Here is a 21,344-nt window from a genome sequence, read left to right on the forward strand (position 1 = left end):
TAGAATAATGTCAGTGAGGTATAGAATAATGTCAGTGAGGTATAGAATAATGTCAGTAAGGTACAGAATAATGTCAGTGAGCTATAGAATAATGTCATTGAGGTATAGAATAATGTCAATGAGGTATAGAATAATGTCAGTGAAGTATAGAATAATGTCAGTGAGGTGTAGAATAATGTCAGTGAGCTATAGAATAATGTCATTGAGGTATAGAATGATGTCAATGAGGTGTAGAATAATGTCAGTGAAGTATAGAATAATGTCAGTAAGGTATATAATAATGTCTAATGAGGTATAGAATAATGTCAGGGAAGTATAGAATAATGTCAGTGAGTTATAGAATAATGTCAGTGAGCTATAGAATAATGTCAGTGAGGTATAGAATAATGTCAGTGAGGTATAGAATAATGTCAGTGAAGTATAGAATAATGTCAGTAAGGTATAGAATAATGTCAGTGAGCTACAGAATAATATCAGTGAGGTATAGAATAATGTCAGTGAGGTGTAGAATAATGTCAGTGAGGTATAGAATAATGTCAGTGAGCTATAGAATAATGTCAGTGAGGTGTAGAATAATGTCAGTGAGGTGTAGAATAATGTCAGTGATGTGTAGAATAATGTCAGTGAGGTATAGAATAATGTCAGTGAGCTATAGAATAATGTCAGTGAGGTATAGAATAATGTCAGTGAGGTATAGAATAATGTCAGTGAGGTATAGAATAATGTCAGTGAGGTATAGAATAATGTCAGTGAGGTGTAGAATAATGTCAGTGAGGTATAGAATAATGTCAGTGAGGTATAGAATAATGTCAGTGAGGTATAGAATAATGTCAGTGAGGTGTAGAATAATGTCAGTGAGGTATAGAATAATGTCAGTGAGGTATAGAATAATGTCAGTGAGGTGTAGAATGATGTCAGTGAGGTATAGAATAATGTCAGTGAGGTATAGAATAATGTCAGTGAGGTATAGAATAATGTCAGTGAGGTATATAATAATGTCAGTGAGGTATAGAATAATGTCAGTGAGGTATAGAATAATGTCAGTGAGGTATATAATAATGTCAGTAAGGTATAGAATAATGTCAGTGAGCTATAGAATAATGTCATTGAGGTATAGAATAATGTCAATGAGGTATAGAATAATGTCAGTGAAGTATAGAATAATGTCAGTGAGGTGTAGAATAATGTCAGTGAGGTGTAGAATAATGTCAGTGAGGTTTAGAATAATGTCAGTGAGGTATAGAATGATTTCAGTGAGCTATAGAATAATGTCAGTGAGCTATAGAATAATGTCAGTGAGGTATAGAATAATGTCAGTGAGGTATAGAATAATGTCAGTGAGGTGTAGAATGATGTCAGTGAGGTATAGAATGATGTCAGTGAGGTGTAGAATAATGTCAGTGAGGTATAGAATAATGTCAGTGAGGTATAGAATAATGTCAGTGAGGTGTAGAATGATGTCAGTGAGGTATAGAATAATGTCAGTGAGGTATAGAATAATGTCAGTGAGGTATAGAATATTGTCAGTGAGGTATATAATAATGTCAGTGAGGTATAGAATAATGTCAGTGAGGTATAGAATAATGTCAGTGAGGTATAGAATAATGTCAGTAAGGTACAGAATAATGTCAGTGAGCTATAGAATAATGTCATTGAGGTATAGAATAATGTCAATGAGGTATAGAATAATGTCAGTGAAGTATAGAATAATGTCAGTGAGGTGTAGAATAATGTCAGTGAGCTATAGAATAATGTCATTGAGGTATAGAATGATGTCAATGAGGTGTAGAATAATGTCAGTGAAGTATAGAATAATGTCAGTAAGGTATATAATAATGTCTAATGAGGTATAGAATAATGTCAGGGAAGTATAGAATAATGTCAGTGAGTTATAGAATAATGTCAGTGAGCTATAGAATAATGTCAGTGAGGTATAGAATAATGTCAGTGAGGTATAGAATAATGTCAGTGAAGTATAGAATAATGTCAGTAAGGTATAGAATAATGTCAGTGAGCTACAGAATAATATCAGTGAGGTATAGAATAATGTCAGTGAGGTGTAGAATAATGTCAGTGAGGTATAGAATAATGTCAGTGAGCTATAGAATAATGTCAGTGAGGTGTAGAATAATGTCAGTGAGGTGTAGAATAATGTCAGTGATGTGTAGAATAATGTCAGTGAGGTATAGAATAATGTCAGTGAGCTATAGAATAATGTCAGTGAGGTATAGAATAATGTCAGTGAGGTATAGAATAATGTCAGTGAGGTATAGAATAATGTCAGTGAGGTATAGAATAATGTCAGTGAGGTGTAGAATAATGTCAGTGAGGTATAGAATAATGTCAGTGAGGTATAGAATAATGTCAGTGAGGTATAGAATAATGTCAGTGAGGTGTAGAATAATGTCAGTGAGGTATAGAATAATGTCAGTGAGGTATAGAATAATGTCAGTGAGGTGTAGAATGATGTCAGTGAGGTATAGAATAATGTCAGTGAGGTATAGAATAATGTCAGTGAGGTATAGAATAATGTCAGTGAGGTATATAATAATGTCAGTGAGGTATAGAATAATGTCAGTGAGGTATAGAATAATGTCAGTGAGGTATATAATAATGTCAGTAAGGTATAGAATAATGTCAGTGAGCTATAGAATAATGTCATTGAGGTATAGAATAATGTCAATGAGGTATAGAATAATGTCAGTGAAGTATAGAATAATGTCAGTGAGGTGTAGAATAATGTCAGTGAGGTGTAGAATAATGTCAGTGAGGTTTAGAATAATGTCAGTGAGGTATAGAATGATTTCAGTGAGCTATAGAATAATGTCAGTGAGCTATAGAATAATGTCAGTGAGGTATAGAATAATGTCAGTGAGGTATAGAATAATGTCAGTGAGGTGTAGAATGATGTCAGTGAGGTATAGAATGATGTCAGTGAGGTGTAGAATAATGTCAGTGAGGTATAGAATAATGTCAGTGAGGTATAGAATAATGTCAGTGAGGTGTAGAATAATGTCAGTGAGGTATAGAATAATGTCAGTGAGGTGTAGAATAATGTCAGTGAGGTATAGAATAATGTCAGTGAGGTGTAGAATAATGTCAGTGAGGTATAGAATAATGTCAGTGAGGTATAGAATAATGTCAGTGAGGTATAGAATAATGTCAGTGAGGTATAGAATAATGTCAGTGAGCTATAGAATAATGTCATTGAGGTATAGAATGATGTCAATGAGGTGTAGAATAATGTCAGTGAAGTATAGAATAATGTCAGTAAGGTATATAATAATGTCAATGAGGTATAGAATAATGTCAGGGAAGTATATAATAATGTCAGTGAGTTATAGAATAATGTCAGTGAGCTATAGAATAATGTCAGTGAGGTATAGAATAATGTCAGTGAGGTATAGAATAATGTCAGTGAAGTATAGAATAATGTCAGTAAGGTATAGAATAATGTCAGTGAGCTACAGAATAATATCAGTGAGGTATAGAATAATGTCAGTGAGGTGTAGAATAATGTCAGTGAGGTATAGACTAATGTCAGTGAGCTATAGAATAATGTCAGTGAGGTGTAGAATAATGTCAGTGAGGTGTAGAATAATGTCAGTGATGTGTAGAATAATGTCAGTGAGGTATAGAATAATGTCAGTGAGCTATAGAATAATGTCAGTGAGGTATAGAATAATGTCAGTGAGGTATAGAATAATGTCAGTGAGGTGTAGAATAATGTCAGTGAGGTATAGAATAATGTCAGTGAGGTATAGAATAATGTCAGTGAGGTATAGAATAATGTCAGTGATGTGTAGAATAATGTCAGTGAGGTATAGAATAATGTCAGTGAGGTATAGAATAATGTCAGTGAGGTGTAGAATGATGTCAGTGAGGTATAGAATAATGTCAGTGAGGTATAGAATAATGTCAGTGAGGTATAGAATATTGTCAGTGAGGTATATAATAATGTCAGTGAGGTATAGAATAATGTCAGTGAGGTATAGAATAATGTCAGTGAGGTATAGAATAATGTCAGTAAGGTACAGAATAATGTCAGTGAGCTATAGAATAATGTCATTGAGGTATAGAATAATGTCAATGAGGTATAGAATAATGTCAGTGAAGTATAGAATAATGTCAGTGAGGTGTAGAATAATGTCAGTGAGCTATAGAATAATGTCATTGAGGTATAGAATGATGTCAATGAGGTGTAGAATAATGTCAGTGAAGTATAGAATAATGTCAGTAAGGTATATAATAATGTCTAATGAGGTATAGAATAATGTCAGGGAAGTATAGAATAATGTCAGTGAGTTATAGAATAATGTCAGTGAGCTATAGAATAATGTCAGTGAGGTATAGAATAATGTCAGTGAGGTATAGAATAATGTCAGTGAAGTATAGAATAATGTCAGTAAGGTATAGAATAATGTCAGTGAGCTACAGAATAATATCAGTGAGGTATAGAATAATGTCAGTGAGGTGTAGAATAATGTCAGTGAGGTATAGAATAATGTCAGTGAGCTATAGAATAATGTCAGTGAGGTGTAGAATAATGTCAGTGAGGTGTAGAATAATGTCAGTGATGTGTAGAATAATGTCAGTGAGGTATAGAATAATGTCAGTGAGCTATAGAATAATGTCAGTGAGGTATAGAATAATGTCAGTGAGGTATAGAATAATGTCAGTGAGGTATAGAATAATGTCAGTGAGGTATAGAATAATGTCAGTGAGGTGTAGAATAATGTCAGTGAGGTATAGAATAATGTCAGTGAGGTATAGAATAATGTCAGTGAGGTATAGAATAATGTCAGTGAGGTGTAGAATAATGTCAGTGAGGTATAGAATAATGTCAGTGAGGTATAGAATAATGTCAGTGAGGTGTAGAATGATGTCAGTGAGGTATAGAATAATGTCAGTGAGGTATAGAATAATGTCAGTGAGGTATAGAATAATGTCAGTGAGGTATATAATAATGTCAGTGAGGTATAGAATAATGTCAGTGAGGTATAGAATAATGTCAGTGAGGTATATAATAATGTCAGTAAGGTATAGAATAATGTCAGTGAGCTATAGAATAATGTCATTGAGGTATAGAATAATGTCAATGAGGTATAGAATAATGTCAGTGAAGTATAGAATAATGTCAGTGAGGTGTAGAATAATGTCAGTGAGGTGTAGAATAATGTCAGTGAGGTTTAGAATAATGTCAGTGAGGTATAGAATGATTTCAGTGAGCTATAGAATAATGTCAGTGAGCTATAGAATAATGTCAGTGAGGTATAGAATAATGTCAGTGAGGTATAGAATAATGTCAGTGAGGTGTAGAATGATGTCAGTGAGGTATAGAATGATGTCAGTGAGGTGTAGAATAATGTCAGTGAGGTATAGAATAATGTCAGTGAGGTATAGAATAATGTCAGTGAGGTGTAGAATAATGTCAGTGAGGTATAGAATAATGTCAGTGAGGTATAGAATAATGTCAGTGAGGTATAGAATAATGTCAGTGAGCTATAGAATAATGTCAGTGAGGTGTAGAATAATGTCAGTGAGGTGTAGAATAATGTCAGTGAGGTATAGAATAATGTCAGTGATGTGTAGAATAATGTCAGTGAGGTATAGAATAATGTCAGTGAGGTATAGAATAATGTCAGTGAGGTGTAGAATGATGTCAGTGAGGTATAGAATAATGTCAGTGAGGTATAGAATAATGTCAGTGAGGTATAGAATAATGTCAGTGAGGTATATAATAATGTCAGTGAGGTATAGAATAATGTCAGTGAGGTATAGAATAATGTCAGTGAGGTATAGAATAATGTCAGTAAGGTATAGAATAATGTCAGTGAGCTATAGAATAATGTCATTGAGGTATAGAATAATGTCAATGAGGTATAGAATAATGTCAGTGAGGTATAGAATAATGTCAGTGAGGTGTAGAATAATGTCAGTGAGCTATAGAATAATGTCATTGAGGTATAGAATGATGTCAATGAGGTGTAGAATAATGTCAGTGAAGTATAGAATAATGTCAGTAAGGTATATAATAATGTCTAATGAGGTATAGAATAATGTCAGGGAAGTATAGAATAATGTCAGTGAGTTATAGAATAATGTCAGTGAGCTATAGAATAATGTCAGTGAGGTATAGAATAATGTCAGTGAGGTATAGAATAATGTCAGTGAAGTATAGAATAATGTCAGTAAGGTATAGAATAATGTCAGTGAGCTACAGAATAATATCAGTGAGGTATAGAATAATGTCAGTGAGGTGTAGAATAATGTCAGTGAGGTATAGAATAATGTCAGTGAGCTATAGAATAATGTCAGTGAGGTGTAGAATAATGTCAGTGAGGTGTAGAATAATGTCAGTGATGTGTAGAATAATGTCAGTGAGGTATAGAATAATGTCAGTGAGCTATAGAATAATGTCAGTGAGGTATAGAATAATGTCAGTGAGGTATAGAATAATGTCAGTGAGGTGTAGAATAATGTCAGTGAGGTATAGAATAATGTCAGTGAGGTATAGAATAATGTCAGTGAGGTATAGAATAATGTCAGTGAGGTGTAGAATAATGTCAGTGAGGTATAGAATAATGTCAGTGAGGTATAGAATAATGTCAGTGAGGTGTAGAATGATGTCAGTGAGGTTTAGAATAATGTCAGTGAGGTATAGAATGATTTCAGTGAGCTATAGAATAATGTCAGTGAGCTATAGAATAATGTCAGTGAGGTATAGAATAATGTCAGTGAGGTATAGAATAATGTCAGTGAGGTGTAGAATGATGTCAGTGAGGTATAGAATGATGTCAGTGAGGTGTAGAATAATGTCAGTGAGGTATAGAATAATGTCAGTGAGGTATAGAATAATGTCAGTGAGGTGTAGAATAATGTCAGTGAGGTATAGAATAATGTCAGTGAGGTATAGAATAATGTCAGTGAGGTGTAGAATAATGTCAGTGAGGTATAGAATAATGTCAGTGAGGTATAGAATAATGTCAGTGAGGTGTAGAATGATGTCAGTGGGGTATAGAATAATGTCAGTGAGGTATAGAATAATGTCAGTGAGGTATAGAATAATGTCAGTGAGGTATATAATAATGTCAGTGAGGTATAGAATAATGTCAGTGAGGTATAGAATAATGTCAGTGAGGTATATAATAATGTCAGTAAGGTATAGAATAATGTCAGTGAGCTATAGAATAATGTCATTGAGGTATAGAATAATGTCAATGAGGTATAGAATAATGTCAGTGAAGTATAGAATAATGTCAGTGAGGTGTAGAATAATGTCAGTGAGGTGTAGAATAATGTCAGTGAGGTTTAGAATAATGTCAGTGAGGTATAGAATGATTTCAGTGAGCTATAGAATAATGTCAGTGAGCTATAGAATAATGTCAGTGAGGTATAGAATAATGTCAGTGAGGTATAGAATAATGTCAGTGAGGTGTAGAATGATGTCAGTGAGGTATAGAATGATGTCAGTGAGGTGTAGAATAATGTCAGTGAGGTATAGAATAATGTCAGTGAGGTATAGAATAATGTCAGTGAGGTGTAGAATAATGTCAGTGAGGTATAGAATAATGTCAGTGAGGTATAGAATGATGTCAGTGAGGTGTAGCAATAGGCAAATATAAAGCATTCACATCCCCTCCTGTGTTCAATTGGACTTACTGGATTGTTTCAACAGAAAAATATAAATAGATCAAACGATCATATCCACTCTGTCGGTGGTATTTCTATCTGCAACATTCAGTGCTTTTCTTCCTGAGTAATGGTGCTGACTTCCTGCTCGCTGCAACCGCCACCACCGCCACAGAGCAATCAATTCCCAGATTCAAATGGCCCCTGCCCCTCCCTCCACCACAATGCAGCCCCATCCACCAGGCCTGGAAGGAAGGACCAGAGCAACCTCCATTTGCACGGATCGGCTGAGATTACAGTGAATGTGGCTAACACCATGGTGTGGTCACGGGTCGGCTGAGATTACAGTGAATGTGGCTAACACCATGGTGTGGTCACGGGTCGGCTGAGATTACAGTGAATGTGGCTAACACCATGGTGTGGTCACGGGTCGGCTGAGATTACAGTGAATGTGGCTAACACCATGGTGTGGTCACGGATCGGCTGAGATTACAGTGAATGTGGCTAACACCATGGTGTGGTCACGGATTGGCTGAGATTACAGTGAATGTGGCTAACACCATGGTGTGGTCACGGATCGGCTGAGATTACAGTGAATGTGGCTAACACCATGGTGTGGTCACGGATTGGCTGAGATTACAGTGAATGTGGCTAACACCATGGTGTGGTCACGGATCGGCTGAGATTACAGTGAATGTGGCTAACACCATGGTGTGGTCACGGATCGGCTGAGATTACAGTGAATGTGGCCAACACCATGGTGTGGCCATGGGTTGGCTGAGATTACAGTGAATGTGGCTAACACCATGGTGTGGTCACGGATCGGCTGAGATTACAGTGAATGTGGCTAACACCATGGTGTGGTCTCCAATCTCGCCAACATGACAAGGAGCTTCGCTGTGGTCAGAACGCTGGCGAGACATGGGGATGTTGTCTTTCTCGGCTTCTAGGTTCAGCCAATCAAATAATACTGAGATTATTGACCATCTAAAAAAACGCTCTACAAATTCTGTCTATTTGAACATCAGTCCACCAAAACCCTCCCCCACCACAACAGGCACATACTCACTAACACACACACACACACACACACACACACACACACACACACACACACACACACACACACACACTGGGGGGTGATCAGTCATGTATGTGTCTTGTGGTAATGCATGAGATCTCCTTGGAAACAGCAGTCGTGGAGTGACTTCAGAAGTATTCTGATTGGCTACACTACTGTTAACCCAAGTGTTCCCATTGGTCAGTCAAGGGCAGTCTTCCACGCTCTGATTGTGTAGAGAAGTGTGTAATTGCAGACCGCAATTAGAGGTGCTTTCTGATATCACGTTACACCCATTGGTGCTCTCCATTGGTCCATGGCAGTTTCTTTCACGTCGGGGACAACAGTTGCTGACAACTGTAGCATTGTAGCTAAGCCTAACCCTAACCCTTTTCCTAACCTTAACCTCAGTCTCCTAACCTACCACGTTCATTATCCTAACCTGACACGTTAGTTATCCTAACCTGCTATGTGAACAAATCCTCTGTGTCGAGCAACCCTCAGGCTCATAACACTGGAACTGACCAATGGCATGTATCAATGGGTGTTTCCTGATATCAGGGAACAACACCCACATAAAGAAACGCCCTGAATTGTGGTCTGCAATTACACCATATTCAGTGTGTAAAAGGCATGCTGTAAGCAGAGAGAGTCACCCAACTGAGCTATGATGATAAGATTTCTCTCATGCTCTCTCTCTCTGTCTCATTCCACCTCTTATCCAATCCCTCGTGATCCCTGGGATTACCTGGGGAGGCTAATTGTCTGTGGGGGTAGTGTTGTCAGGGGCAACAGAGAGGTCAGTGAGGATAACAACACTGTACAGTGGCTATCCGTGACCAGAGACGAGTGTATCTGTCTACAAACATTGTGAATTTTTGTTCGCCACAAACCAGGGATTTTACAAATGTTCACACGTGAACAAGCAAGCCACCACAGCCATGAATTACCTTACCCTTACCTATACATAAAGACCACTCACCTTCTCCCTGGACCCACTCCAGGTAGATAATGACCGTAACTACAGGTCTAGGATCAGAGTATTCGCAATACTAACCCAACTCATTTAGGGAATGAATCAATATCTGACCATGTTTCAGTGGTTGAGGGAATGAACCCAATATCTGACCCTGTATCAGTGGTTGAGGGAATTAATCAATATCTGACCCTGTATCAGTGGTTGAGGGAATGAACCAATATCTGACCCTGTTTCAGTGGTTTAGGGCAACCTCTTGGGATGAATGGACTGTCATCACTGTTTGTACCCAACTTACATTCAAACATTCTGCTTGCATGTTACTACATGTCCCATAATGCTTTTCACCTTATCCACTGCTTCACAACACTTGTTTACTTCATCTACAGTCCTCCTTCACTCTCATCCTGTTTCTCTCTGTCTATCACCTCTCTCTCTCTCTCTCTCTATCATCACTGGCTGGTTTCCAATACAAAAGTGGGTTAAAATAAGAACATTGTGTGATCATAGGTGTGCTCCTTTCCCTAGGCCCTAGCAGAAGAGGTGCCCAATGAGGGAGGTTATTTTGTATTGGAATCCAGCCTTTATGTGTTCTTCATTGTATATCTGTGACAATCTTTCTCTCTCACTGCACTGGCTGTGAGTGTGTCAGTGTGGCTCCATAAGGCATTGCATTATGGGTGTTGTTTGATAGGCTGTAACTTAGACCTCAATCATCACAAGAGCCAATTCGATTCATTTCACTGCTCTCATTTCCTTTGTTGTTACCAGAACAACTGGATTGGTTTGAAGATGGCATGAACAAGGTTCATCAAGACTTGAAGGAAGCCGAGAAATATATATATAGATTTTTAAATTGAACCTTTATTTAACTAGGCAAGTCAGTTGAGAACAAATTCTTATTTACAATGACAGCCTAGGAACAGTGAGTTAACTGCTTTGTTCAGTGGCAGAAAGACAGATTCTTACCTTGTCAACTCAGGGATTCGATCCAGCAACCCTTCGGTTACTGGCCCAACGCTCTAACCACTAGGCTACCTGACTAGGCAAAGCTTTGGCCAATTATGTCCATGTGTTGCCAAGTAGGTACCGGTGGCGACAGGCCCTGGAATCTAGCCTGTGTTGGGTTGGTAGTGCTGTCCAATGTCTCTGTCTCTTTAGTCACGGTCTCTTTTTGTCTCCTTTTCTTTGTTCTCCCTCTCTCTCCTTCTCCCCCGTTCTCTCTCCTTCTCCCCCGTTCTCTCTCCTTCTCCCCCCGTTCTCTCTCCTTCTCCCCCCTTTCTCTCTCCTTCTCCCCCCATTCTCTCTCCTTATCCCCCGTTCTCTCTCCTTCTCCCCCGTTCTCTCTCCTTCTCCCCCGTTCTCTCTCCTTCTCCCCCGTTCTCTCTCCTTCTCCCCGTTCTCTCTCCTTCTCCCCCCGTTCTCTCTCCTTCTCCCCCCTTTCTCTCTCCTTCTCCCCCCATTCTCTCTCCTTATCCCCCGTTCTCTCTCCTTCTCCCCCGTTCTCTCTCCTTCTCCCCTGTTCTCTCTCCTTCTCCCCCGTTCTCTCTCCTTCTCCCCCGTTCTCTCTCCTTCTCCCCCGTTCTCTCTCCTTCTCCCCCGTTCTCTCTCCTTCTCCCCCCGTTCTCTCTCCTTCTCCCCCCTTTCTCTCTCCTTCTCCCCCCATTCTCTCTCCTTATCCCCCGTTCTCTCTCCTTCTCCCCCGTTCTCTCTCCTTCTCCCCCCGTTCTCTCTCCTTCTCCCCCGTTCTCTCTCCTTCTCCCCCGTTCCCTCTCCTTCTCCCCCCGTTATCTCTCCTTCTCCCCCGTTCTCTCTCCTTCTCCCCCGTTCTCTCTCCTTCTCCCCCGTTCTCTCTCCTTCTCCCCCGTTCTCTCTCCTTCTCCCCCCGTTCTCTCTCCTTCTCCCCCGTTCTCTCTCCTTCTCCCCCGTTCTCTGTCCTTCTCCCCCGTTCTCTGTCCTTCTCCCCCCGTTCTCTCTCCTTCTCCCCCGTTCTCTCTCCTTCTCCCCCGTTCTCTCTCCTTCTCCCCCGTTCTCTCTCCTTCTCCCCCCGTTCTCTCTAATTCTCCCCCGTTCTCTCTCCTTCTCCCCCGTTCTCTCTCCTTCTCCCCCGTTCTCTCTCCTTCTCCCCCCGTTCGTTGTCACATGCCCTCGTTCTCTGTGGGGATAAATGACTTGTGTTGACAATCAGAGCAACTGGAGCGGATCGAGGAGGGGATGGACCAGATCAATAAGGACATGAAGGATGCAGAAAAGAATTTGAACAATCTAGGGTCTCTCTGTGGTCTTTGTTCGTGTCCCTGTAACAAGTAGGTGCAGCCTGCCTACCTTACTGCCTGCCTGCCTGCCCGCCTGTCTACCTGTCTGTTTGTCTGCCTGCCTGTCGACTTGTCTGCTTTAATGCCTAAAGTAGAGTGCATGGTGACCAGTACAACACTATGGCATGTCAACTTCAGACCTTACCCAGGGCCTTCTATGCTGCTTCCTCCTGCACGTAGAGAGAGAGATGCATGTTGGGCTAATCCACTGTACCTTCTCCTTCAAATGATCACAGTCATACTTGGCATACTTGTATCAGCATGTTACATAATGCTACAACATGAGGCAGTAGGCCTACAGTATGATGTAACGTGACCTGATTACTGCTGTTGTTTGTACATATGCACAAACATACTGCCTATGCATGGCAGACACGCACGCACGCACACACACACACACACACACACACACACACACACACACACACACACACACACACACACACACACACACACCTACCTACCTACCTACCTACCTACCTACCTGAGTTTTTCTTTCAGCAGGTATCCAGGTCACAGTGTATTCAGTAGTTTACTGATTACAGGAAAAAGTTAACACAATTGCACACAATTCTCTTGTGATGAAAACAAATGTGTTAATATTCCCTATATAAACCCGTTTTATATAGAGGTTTATATAGGTTATATATAGGGTTTATATAGATTTTATATAGGGTTTATATAGGGTTTATATAGGTTATATATAAGGGTATATAGGGTTTATATAGGTTTTATATAGATTTTATATAGGGTTTATATAGGGTTTATATAGGTTATATATAAGGGTATATAGGGTTTATATTGGTTTTATATAGGGTTTATATAGATTTTATATAGGGTTTATATAGGGTTTATATAGGTTATACAGTGCCTTGCGAAAGTATTCGGCCCCCTTGAACTTTGCGACCTTTTGCCACATTTCAGGCTTCAAACATAAAGATATAAAACTGTATTTTTTTGTGAAGAATCAACAACAAGTGGGGCACAATCATGAAGTGGAACAACATTTATTGGATATTTAAAACTTTTTTAACAAATCAAAAACTGAAAAATTGGGCGTGCAAAATTATTCAGCCCCCTTAAGTTAATACTTTGTAGCGCCACCTTTTGCTGCGATTACAGCTGTAAGTCGCTTGGGGTATGTCTCTTTCAGTTTTGCACATCGAGAGTCTGAATTTTTTTCCCATTCCTCCTTGCAAAACAGCTCGAGCTCAGTGAGGTTGGATGGAGAGCATTTGTGAACAGCAGTTTTCAGTTCTTTCCACAGATTCTCGATTGGATTCAGGTCTGGACTTTGACTTGGCCATTCTACACCTGGATATGTTTATTTTTGAACCATTCCATTGTAGATTTTGCTTTCTGTTTTGGATCATTGTCTTGTTGGAAGACAAATCTCCGTCCCAGTCTCAGGTCGTTTGCAGACTCCATCAGGTTTTCTTCCAGAATGGTCCTGTATTTGGCTCCATCCATCTTCCCATCAATTTTAACCATCTTCCCTGTCCCTGCTGAAGAAAAGCAGGCCCAAACCATGATGCTGCCACCACCATGTTTGACAGTGGGGATGGTGTGTTCAGCTGTGTTGCTTTTACGCCAAACATAACGTTTTGCATTGTTGCCAAAAAGTTCCATTTTGGTTTCATCTGACCAGAGCACCTTCTTCCACATGTTTGGTGTGTCTCCCAGGTGGCTTGTGGCAAACTTTAAACAACACTTTTTATGGATATCTTTAAGAAATGGCTTTCTTCTTGCCACTCTTCCATAAAGGCCAGATTTGTGCAATATACGACTAATTGTTGTCCTATGGACAGAGTCTCCCACCTCAGCTGTAGATCACTGCAGTTCATCCAGAGTGATCATGGGCCTCTTGGCTGCATCTCTGATCAGTCTTCTCCTTGTATGAGCTGAAAGTTTAGAGGGACGGCCAGGTCTTGGTAGATTTGCAGTTGTCTGATACTCCTTCCATTTCAATATTATCGATTGCACAGTGCTCCTTGGGATGTTTAAAGCTTGGGGAATCTTTTTGCATCCAAATCCGGCTTTAAACTTCTTCACAACAGTATCTCGGACCTGCCTGGTGTGTTCCTTGTTCTTCATGATGCTCTCTGCGCTTTTGACGGACCTCTGAGACTATCACAGTGCAGGTGCATTTATACGGAGACTTGATTACACACAGGTGGATTGTATTTATCAACATTAGTCATTTAGGTCAACATTGGATCATTCAGAGATCCTCACTGAACTTCTGGAGAGAGTTTGCTGCACTGAAAGTAAAGGGGTTGAATAATTTTGCACGCCCAATTTTTCAGTTTTTGATTTGTTAAAAAAGTTTGAAATATCCAATAAATGTCGTTCCACTTCATGATTGTGTCCCACTTGTTGTTGATTCTTCACAAACAAATACAGTTTTATATCTTTATGTTTGAAGCCTGAAATGTGGCAAAAGGTCGCAAAGTTCAAGGGGGCCGAATACTTTCGCAAAGCACTGTATATAAGGGTATATAGGGTTTATATTGGTTTTATATAGGGTTTATATAGATTTTATATAGGGTTTATATAGGGTTTATATAGGTTATATATAAGGGTATATAGGGATTATATAGGTTATATATAAGGGTATATAGGGTTTATATTGGTTTTATATAGGGTTTATAAAGGTTATATATAAGGTTATATAGGGTTTATATAGGTTATATATAAGGGTATATAGGGTTTATATTGGTTTTATATAGGGTTTATATAGGTTATATGTAAGGGTATATAGGGTTTATATAGGTTATATATAAGGGTATATAGGGATTATATAGGTTATATATAAGGGTATATAGGGTTTATATTGGTTTTATATAGGGTTTATAAAGGTTATATATAAGGTTATATAGGGTTTATATAGGTTATATATAAGGGTATATAGGGTTTATATTGGTTTTATATAGGGTTTATATAGGTTATATGTAAGGGTATATAGGGTTTATATAGGTTATATGTAAGGGTATATAGGGTTTATATTGGTTTTATATAAGGGTATATAGGGTTTATATAGGTTATATATAAGGGTATATAGGGTTTATATAGATTTTATGTTTATTTTATGTAGTTTTTATGTAGGGTTTATGTAGGTTTTATATAAGGGTATATAGAGATTTTAAATAGGTTTTATATAGGGTTTATATAGGTTTTATTTAGGGTTTTATATAGATTTTATGCAGGGTTTTATATAGAGGTTAATATAGGTTATATATAAGGGTATATAGGGTTTATATAGATTTTATATAGGGTTTATATAGAGGTTAATATAGGTTATGTATAAGGGTATATTGGGTTTATATAGGTTATATATAAGGGTATATAGGGTTTATATAGGTTATATATAAGGGTATATAGGGTTTATATTGGTTATATATAAGGGTATAAAGGGTTTATATTGGTTTTATATAGGGTTTATATAGGTTTTATATAGATTTTATGCAGGGTTTTATATAGAGGTTAATATAGGTTATATATAAGGGTATATAGGGTTGATATAGGTTATATATAAGGGTATATAGGGTTTATATAGGTTATATATAAGGGTATATAGGGTTTATATTGGTTTTATATAGGGTTTATATAGGGTTTATATAGGGTTTATATAGGGTTTATATTGGTTTTATATAGGGTTTATATAGGGTTTATATAGGGTTTATATAGGGTTTATATAGGGTTTATATAGGGTTTATATTGGTTTTATATAGGGTTTATATAGGGTTTATATAGGGTTTATATTGGTTTTATATAGGTTTTATATAGGGTTTATATAGGGTTTATATTGGTTTTATATAGGTTTTATATAGGGTTTATATTGGTTTTATATAGGGTTTATATTGGTTTTATATAGGGTTTATATTGGTTTTATATAGGTTTTATATAGGGTTTATATTGGTTTTATATAGGTTTTATATAGGGTTTATATTGGTTTTATATAGGTTTTATATAGGTTTTATATAGGGTTTATATTGGTTTTATATAGGGTTTATATAGGGTTTATATAGGGTTTATATTGGTTTTATATAGGTTTTATATAGGGTTTATATAGGGTTTATATTGGTTTTATATAGGTTTTATATAGGGTTTATATAGGGTTTATATTGGTTTTATATAGGGTTTATATAGATTTTATGTTTATTTTATGTAGTTTTTATGTAGGGTTTATCTAGGTTTTATATAAGGGTATATAGGGTTTATATAGATTTTATATAGGGTTTATATAGGGTTTATATAGGTTATATATAAGGGTATATAGGGTTTATATAGATTTTATATAGGGTTTATATAGATTTTATATAGGGTTTATATAGAGTTTATATAGGTTATATATAAGGGTATATAGGGGTTATATTGGTTTTATATAGGGTTTATATAGATTTTATATAGGGTTTATATAGAGTTTATATAGATTATATATAAGGGTATATAGGGGTTATATTGGTTTTATATAGGGTTTATATAGATTTTATATAGGGTTTATATAGATTTTATATAGGGTTTATATAGAGTTTATATAGGTTATATATAAGGGTATATAGGGGTTATATTGGTTTTATATAGGGTTTATATAGGGTTTATATAGGGTTTATATAGGTTATATATAAGGGTATATAGGGTTTATATTGGTTTTATATGGGGTTTATATAGATTTTATATAGGGTTTATATAGGGTTTATATAGGTTATATATAAGGTTATATAGGGTTTATATAGATTTTATATAGGGTTTATATAGGGTTTATATAGATTTTACATAGGGTTTATATAGGGTCTGGTGTATATAGGGTTTATATAGGGTTTATATTGGTTTTATGTTTATTTTATATAGGGTTTATATAGGGTTTATATAGGGTTTATATAGGTTATATATAGGGGTATATAGGTTTTATATAGGTTTTATATAGATTTTATGCAGGGTTTTATATAGAGGTTAACATAGGTTATATATAAGGGTATAAAGGGTTTATATAGGTTATATATAAGGGTATATAGGGTTTATATTGGTTTTATATAGATTTTATATAGGGTTTCTTTAGGGTTTATATAGGTTATATATAGGGGTATATAGGTTTTATATAGGTTTTATATAGATTTTATGCAGGGTTTTATATAGAGGTTAATATAGGTTATATATAAGGGTATATAGAGTTTATATAGGTTATATATAAGGGTATATAGGGTTTATATAGATTATATATAAGGGTATATAGGGTTTATATAGGTTATATATCAGGGTATATAGGGTTTATATAGGTTTAATATAGGGTTTATATAGGGTTATATAGGTTTTATATAGGGTTTATATAGATTTTATGTTTATTTTATGTAGTTTTTATGTTTATTTCATGTAGGTTTTATATAGGTTATATATAAGGGTATATAGGGTTTATATAGGGTTTATATAGGGTTTATATAGGGTTTATATAGGTTTTATATAGGGTTTATATAGATTTTATGTTTATTTTATGTAGTTTTTATTTAGGGTTTATATAGGTTATATATAAGGGTATATAGGGTTTATATAGGTTATATATAAGGGTATATAGGGTTTATACAGGTTTTATATAGGGTTTATATAGATTATATATAAGGGTATATAGGGTTTATATAGATTATATATAAGGGTATATAGGGTTTATATAGGGTTTATATAGGTTTTATATAGGGTTTATATAGATTTTATGTTTCTTTTATGTAGTTTTTATGTTTATTTTATGTAGGTTTTATGTAGGTTATATATAAGGGTATATAGGGTTTATATAGGGTTTATATAGGGTTTATATAGGGTTTATATAGGGTTTATATAGATTTTATGTTTATTTTATGTAGTTTTTATGTTTATTTTATGTAGGTTTTATGTAGGTTATATATAAGGGTATATAGGGTTTATATAGGGTTTATATAGGTTTTATATAGGGTTTATATAGATTTTATGTTTATTTTATGTAGTTTTTATATAGGTTTTATATAGGTAATATATAAGGGTATATAGGGTTTATATTGGTTTTATATAGGGTTTATATAGATTTTATGTTTATTTTATGTCGTTTTTATATAGAGGTTAATATAGGTTATATATAAGGGTATATAGGGTTTATATAGGTTATATATAAGGGTATATAGGGTTTATATAGGTCATATATAAGGGTATATAGGGTTTATATAGGTAATATATAAGGGTATATAGGGTTTATATAGGTTATATGTAAGGGTATATAGGGTTTATATAGATTTTATATAAGGGTATATAGGGTTTATATAGGTTATATATAAGGGTATATAGGGTTTATATTGGTTTTATATAGGGTTTATATAGGGTTTATATAGGGTTTATATAGGGTTTATATTGGTTTTATATAGGGTTTATATAGGGTTTATATAGGGTTTATATAGGGTTTATATAGGGTTTATATAGGGTTTATATTGGTTTTATATAGGGTTTATATAGGGTTTATATAGGGTTTATATTGGTTTTATATAGGTTTTATATAGGGTTTATATAGGGTTTATATTGGTTTTATATAGGGTTTATATAGGGTTTATATAGGGTTTATATTGGTTTTATATAGGGTTTATATAGATTTTATGTTTATTTTATGTAGTTTTTATGTAGGGTTTATCTAGGTTTTATATAAGGGTATATAGGGTTTATATAGATTTTATATAGGGTTTATATAGGGTTTATATAGGTTATATATAAGGGTATATAGGGTTTATATAGATTTTATATAGGGTTTATATAGATTTTATATAGGGTTTATATAGAGTTTATATAGGTTATATATAAGGGTATATAGGGGTTATATTGGTTTTATATAGGGTTTATATAGATTTTATATAGGGTTTATATAGAGTTTATATAGATTATATATAAGGGTATATAGGGGTTATATTGGTTTTATATAGGGTTTATATAGATTTTATATAGGGTTTATATAGATTTTATATAGGGTTTATATAGAGTTTATATAGGTTATATATAAGGGTATATAGGGGTTATATTGGTTTTATATAGGGTTTATATAGGGTTTATATAGGGTTTATATAGGTTATATATAAGGGTATATAGGGTTTATATTGGTTTTATATGGGGTTTATATAGATTTTATATAGGGTTTATATAGGGTTTATATAGGTTATATATAAGGTTATATAGGGTTTATATAGATTTTATATAGGGTTTATATAGGGTTTATATAGATTTTACATAGGGTTTATATAGGGTCTGGTGTATATAGGGTTTATATAGGGTTTATATTGGTTTTATGTTTATTTTATATAGGGTTTATATAGGGTTTATATAGGGTTTATATAGGTTATATATAGGGGTATATAGGTTTTATATAGGTTTTATATAGATTTTATGCAGGGTTTTATATAGAGGTTAACATAGGTTATATATAAGGGTATAAAGGGTTTATATAGGTTATATATAAGGGTATATAGGGTTTATATTGGTTTTATATAGATTTTATATAGGGTTTCTTTAGGGTTTATATAGGTTATATATAGGGGTATATAGGTTTTATATAGGTTTTATATAGATTTTATGCAGGGTTTTATATAGAGGTTAATATAGGTTATATATAAGGGTATATAGAGTTTATATAGGTTATATATAAGGGTATATAGGGTTTATATAGATTATATATAAGGGTATATAGGGTTTATATAGGTTATATATCAGGGTATATAGGGTTTATATAGGTTTAATATAGGGTTTATATAGGGTTATATAGGTTTTATATAGGGTTTATATAGATGTTATGTTTATTTTATGTAGTTTTTATGTTTATTTTATGTAGGTTTTATGTAGGTTATATATAAGGGTATATAGGGTTTATATAGGGTTTATATAGGGTTTATATAGGGTTTATATAGGGTTTATATAGATTTTATGTTTATTTTATGTAGTTTTTATGTTTATTTTATGTAGGTTTTATGTAGGTTATATATAAGGGTATATAGGGTTTATATAGGGTTTATATAGGTTTTATATAGGGTTTATATAGATTTTATGTTTATTTTATGTAGTTTTTATATAGGTTTTATATAGGTAATATATAAGGGTATATAGGGTTTATATTGGTTTTATATAGGGTTTATATAGATTTTATGTTTATTTTATGTCGTTTTTATATAGAGGTTAATATAGGTTATATATAAGGGTATATAGGGTTTATATAGGTTATATATAAGGGTATATAGGGTTTATATAGGTCATATATAAGGGTATATAGGGTTTATATAGGTAATATATAAGGGTATATAGGGTTTATATAGGTTATATGTAAGGGTATATAGGGTTTATATAGATTTTATATAAGGGTATATAGGGTTTATATAGGTTATATATAAGGGTATATAGGGTTTATATTGGTTTTATATAGGGTTTATATAGGGTTTATATAGGGTTTATATAGGGTTTATATTGGTTTTATATAGGGTTTATATAGGGTTTATATAGGGTTTATATAGGGTTTATATAGGGTTTATATAGGGTTTATATTGGTTTTATATAGGGTTTATATAGGGTTTATATAGGGTTTATATTGGTTTTATATAGGTTTTATATAGGGTTTATATAGGGTTTATATTGGTTTTATATAGGGTTTATATAGGGTTTATATAGGGTTTATATTGGTTTTATATAGGGTTTATATAGATTTTATGTTTATTTTATGTAGTTTTTATGTAGGGTTTATCTAGGTTTTATATAAGGGTATATAGGGTTTATATAGATTTTATATAGGGTTTATATAGGGTTTATATAGGTTATATATAAGGGTATATAGGGTTTATATAGATTTTATATAGGGTTTATATAGATTTTATATAGGGTTTATATAGAGTTTATATAGGTTATATATAAGGGTATATAGGGGTTATATTGGTTTTATATAGGGTTTATATAGATTTTATATAGGGTTTATATAGAGTTTATATAGATTATATATAAGGGTATATAGGGGTTATATTGGTTTTATATAGGGTTTATATAGATTTTATATAGGGTTTATATAGATTTTATATAGGGTTTATATAGAGTTTATATAGGTTATATATAAGGGTATATAGGGGTTATATTGGTTTTATATAGGGTTTATATAGGGTTTATATAGGGTTTATATAGGTTATATATAAGGGTATATAGGGTTTATATTGGTTTTATATGGGGTTTATATAGATTTTATATAGGGTTTATATAGGGTTTATATAGGTTATATATAAGGTTATATAGGGTTTATATAGATTTTATATAGGGTTTATATAGGGTTTATATAGATTTTACATAGGGTTTATATAGGGTCTGGTGTATATAGGGTTTATATAGGGTT

At 34.3% G+C, this 21,344-nt stretch overlaps 1 protein-coding gene across 2 annotated transcripts in view; it reads left to right on the forward strand.

The window, feature by feature from the left end:
- snap25b (synaptosome associated protein 25b) overlaps nucleotides 1–21,344 on the forward strand; it is a 107,153-nt gene that overhangs the window by 77,295 nt on the left and 8,514 nt on the right. For both annotated transcript variants that reach the window (XM_036955261.2, XM_090211611.1), the window contains one exon: nucleotides 11,857–11,974. In XM_036955261.2, coding sequence (XP_036811156.1) covers nucleotides 11,857–11,974 — 118 coding nt within the window. The remainder of the gene's footprint in view (nucleotides 1–11,856; nucleotides 11,975–21,344) is intronic.

The sequence above is a fragment of the Oncorhynchus mykiss genome, chromosome 19 (genome assembly GCF_057628025.1).
Source record: "Oncorhynchus mykiss isolate SJ-2025 chromosome 19, ASM5762802v1, whole genome shotgun sequence".
In the NCBI taxonomy this organism is placed as follows: Eukaryota; Metazoa; Chordata; class Actinopteri; order Salmoniformes; family Salmonidae; genus Oncorhynchus; species Oncorhynchus mykiss.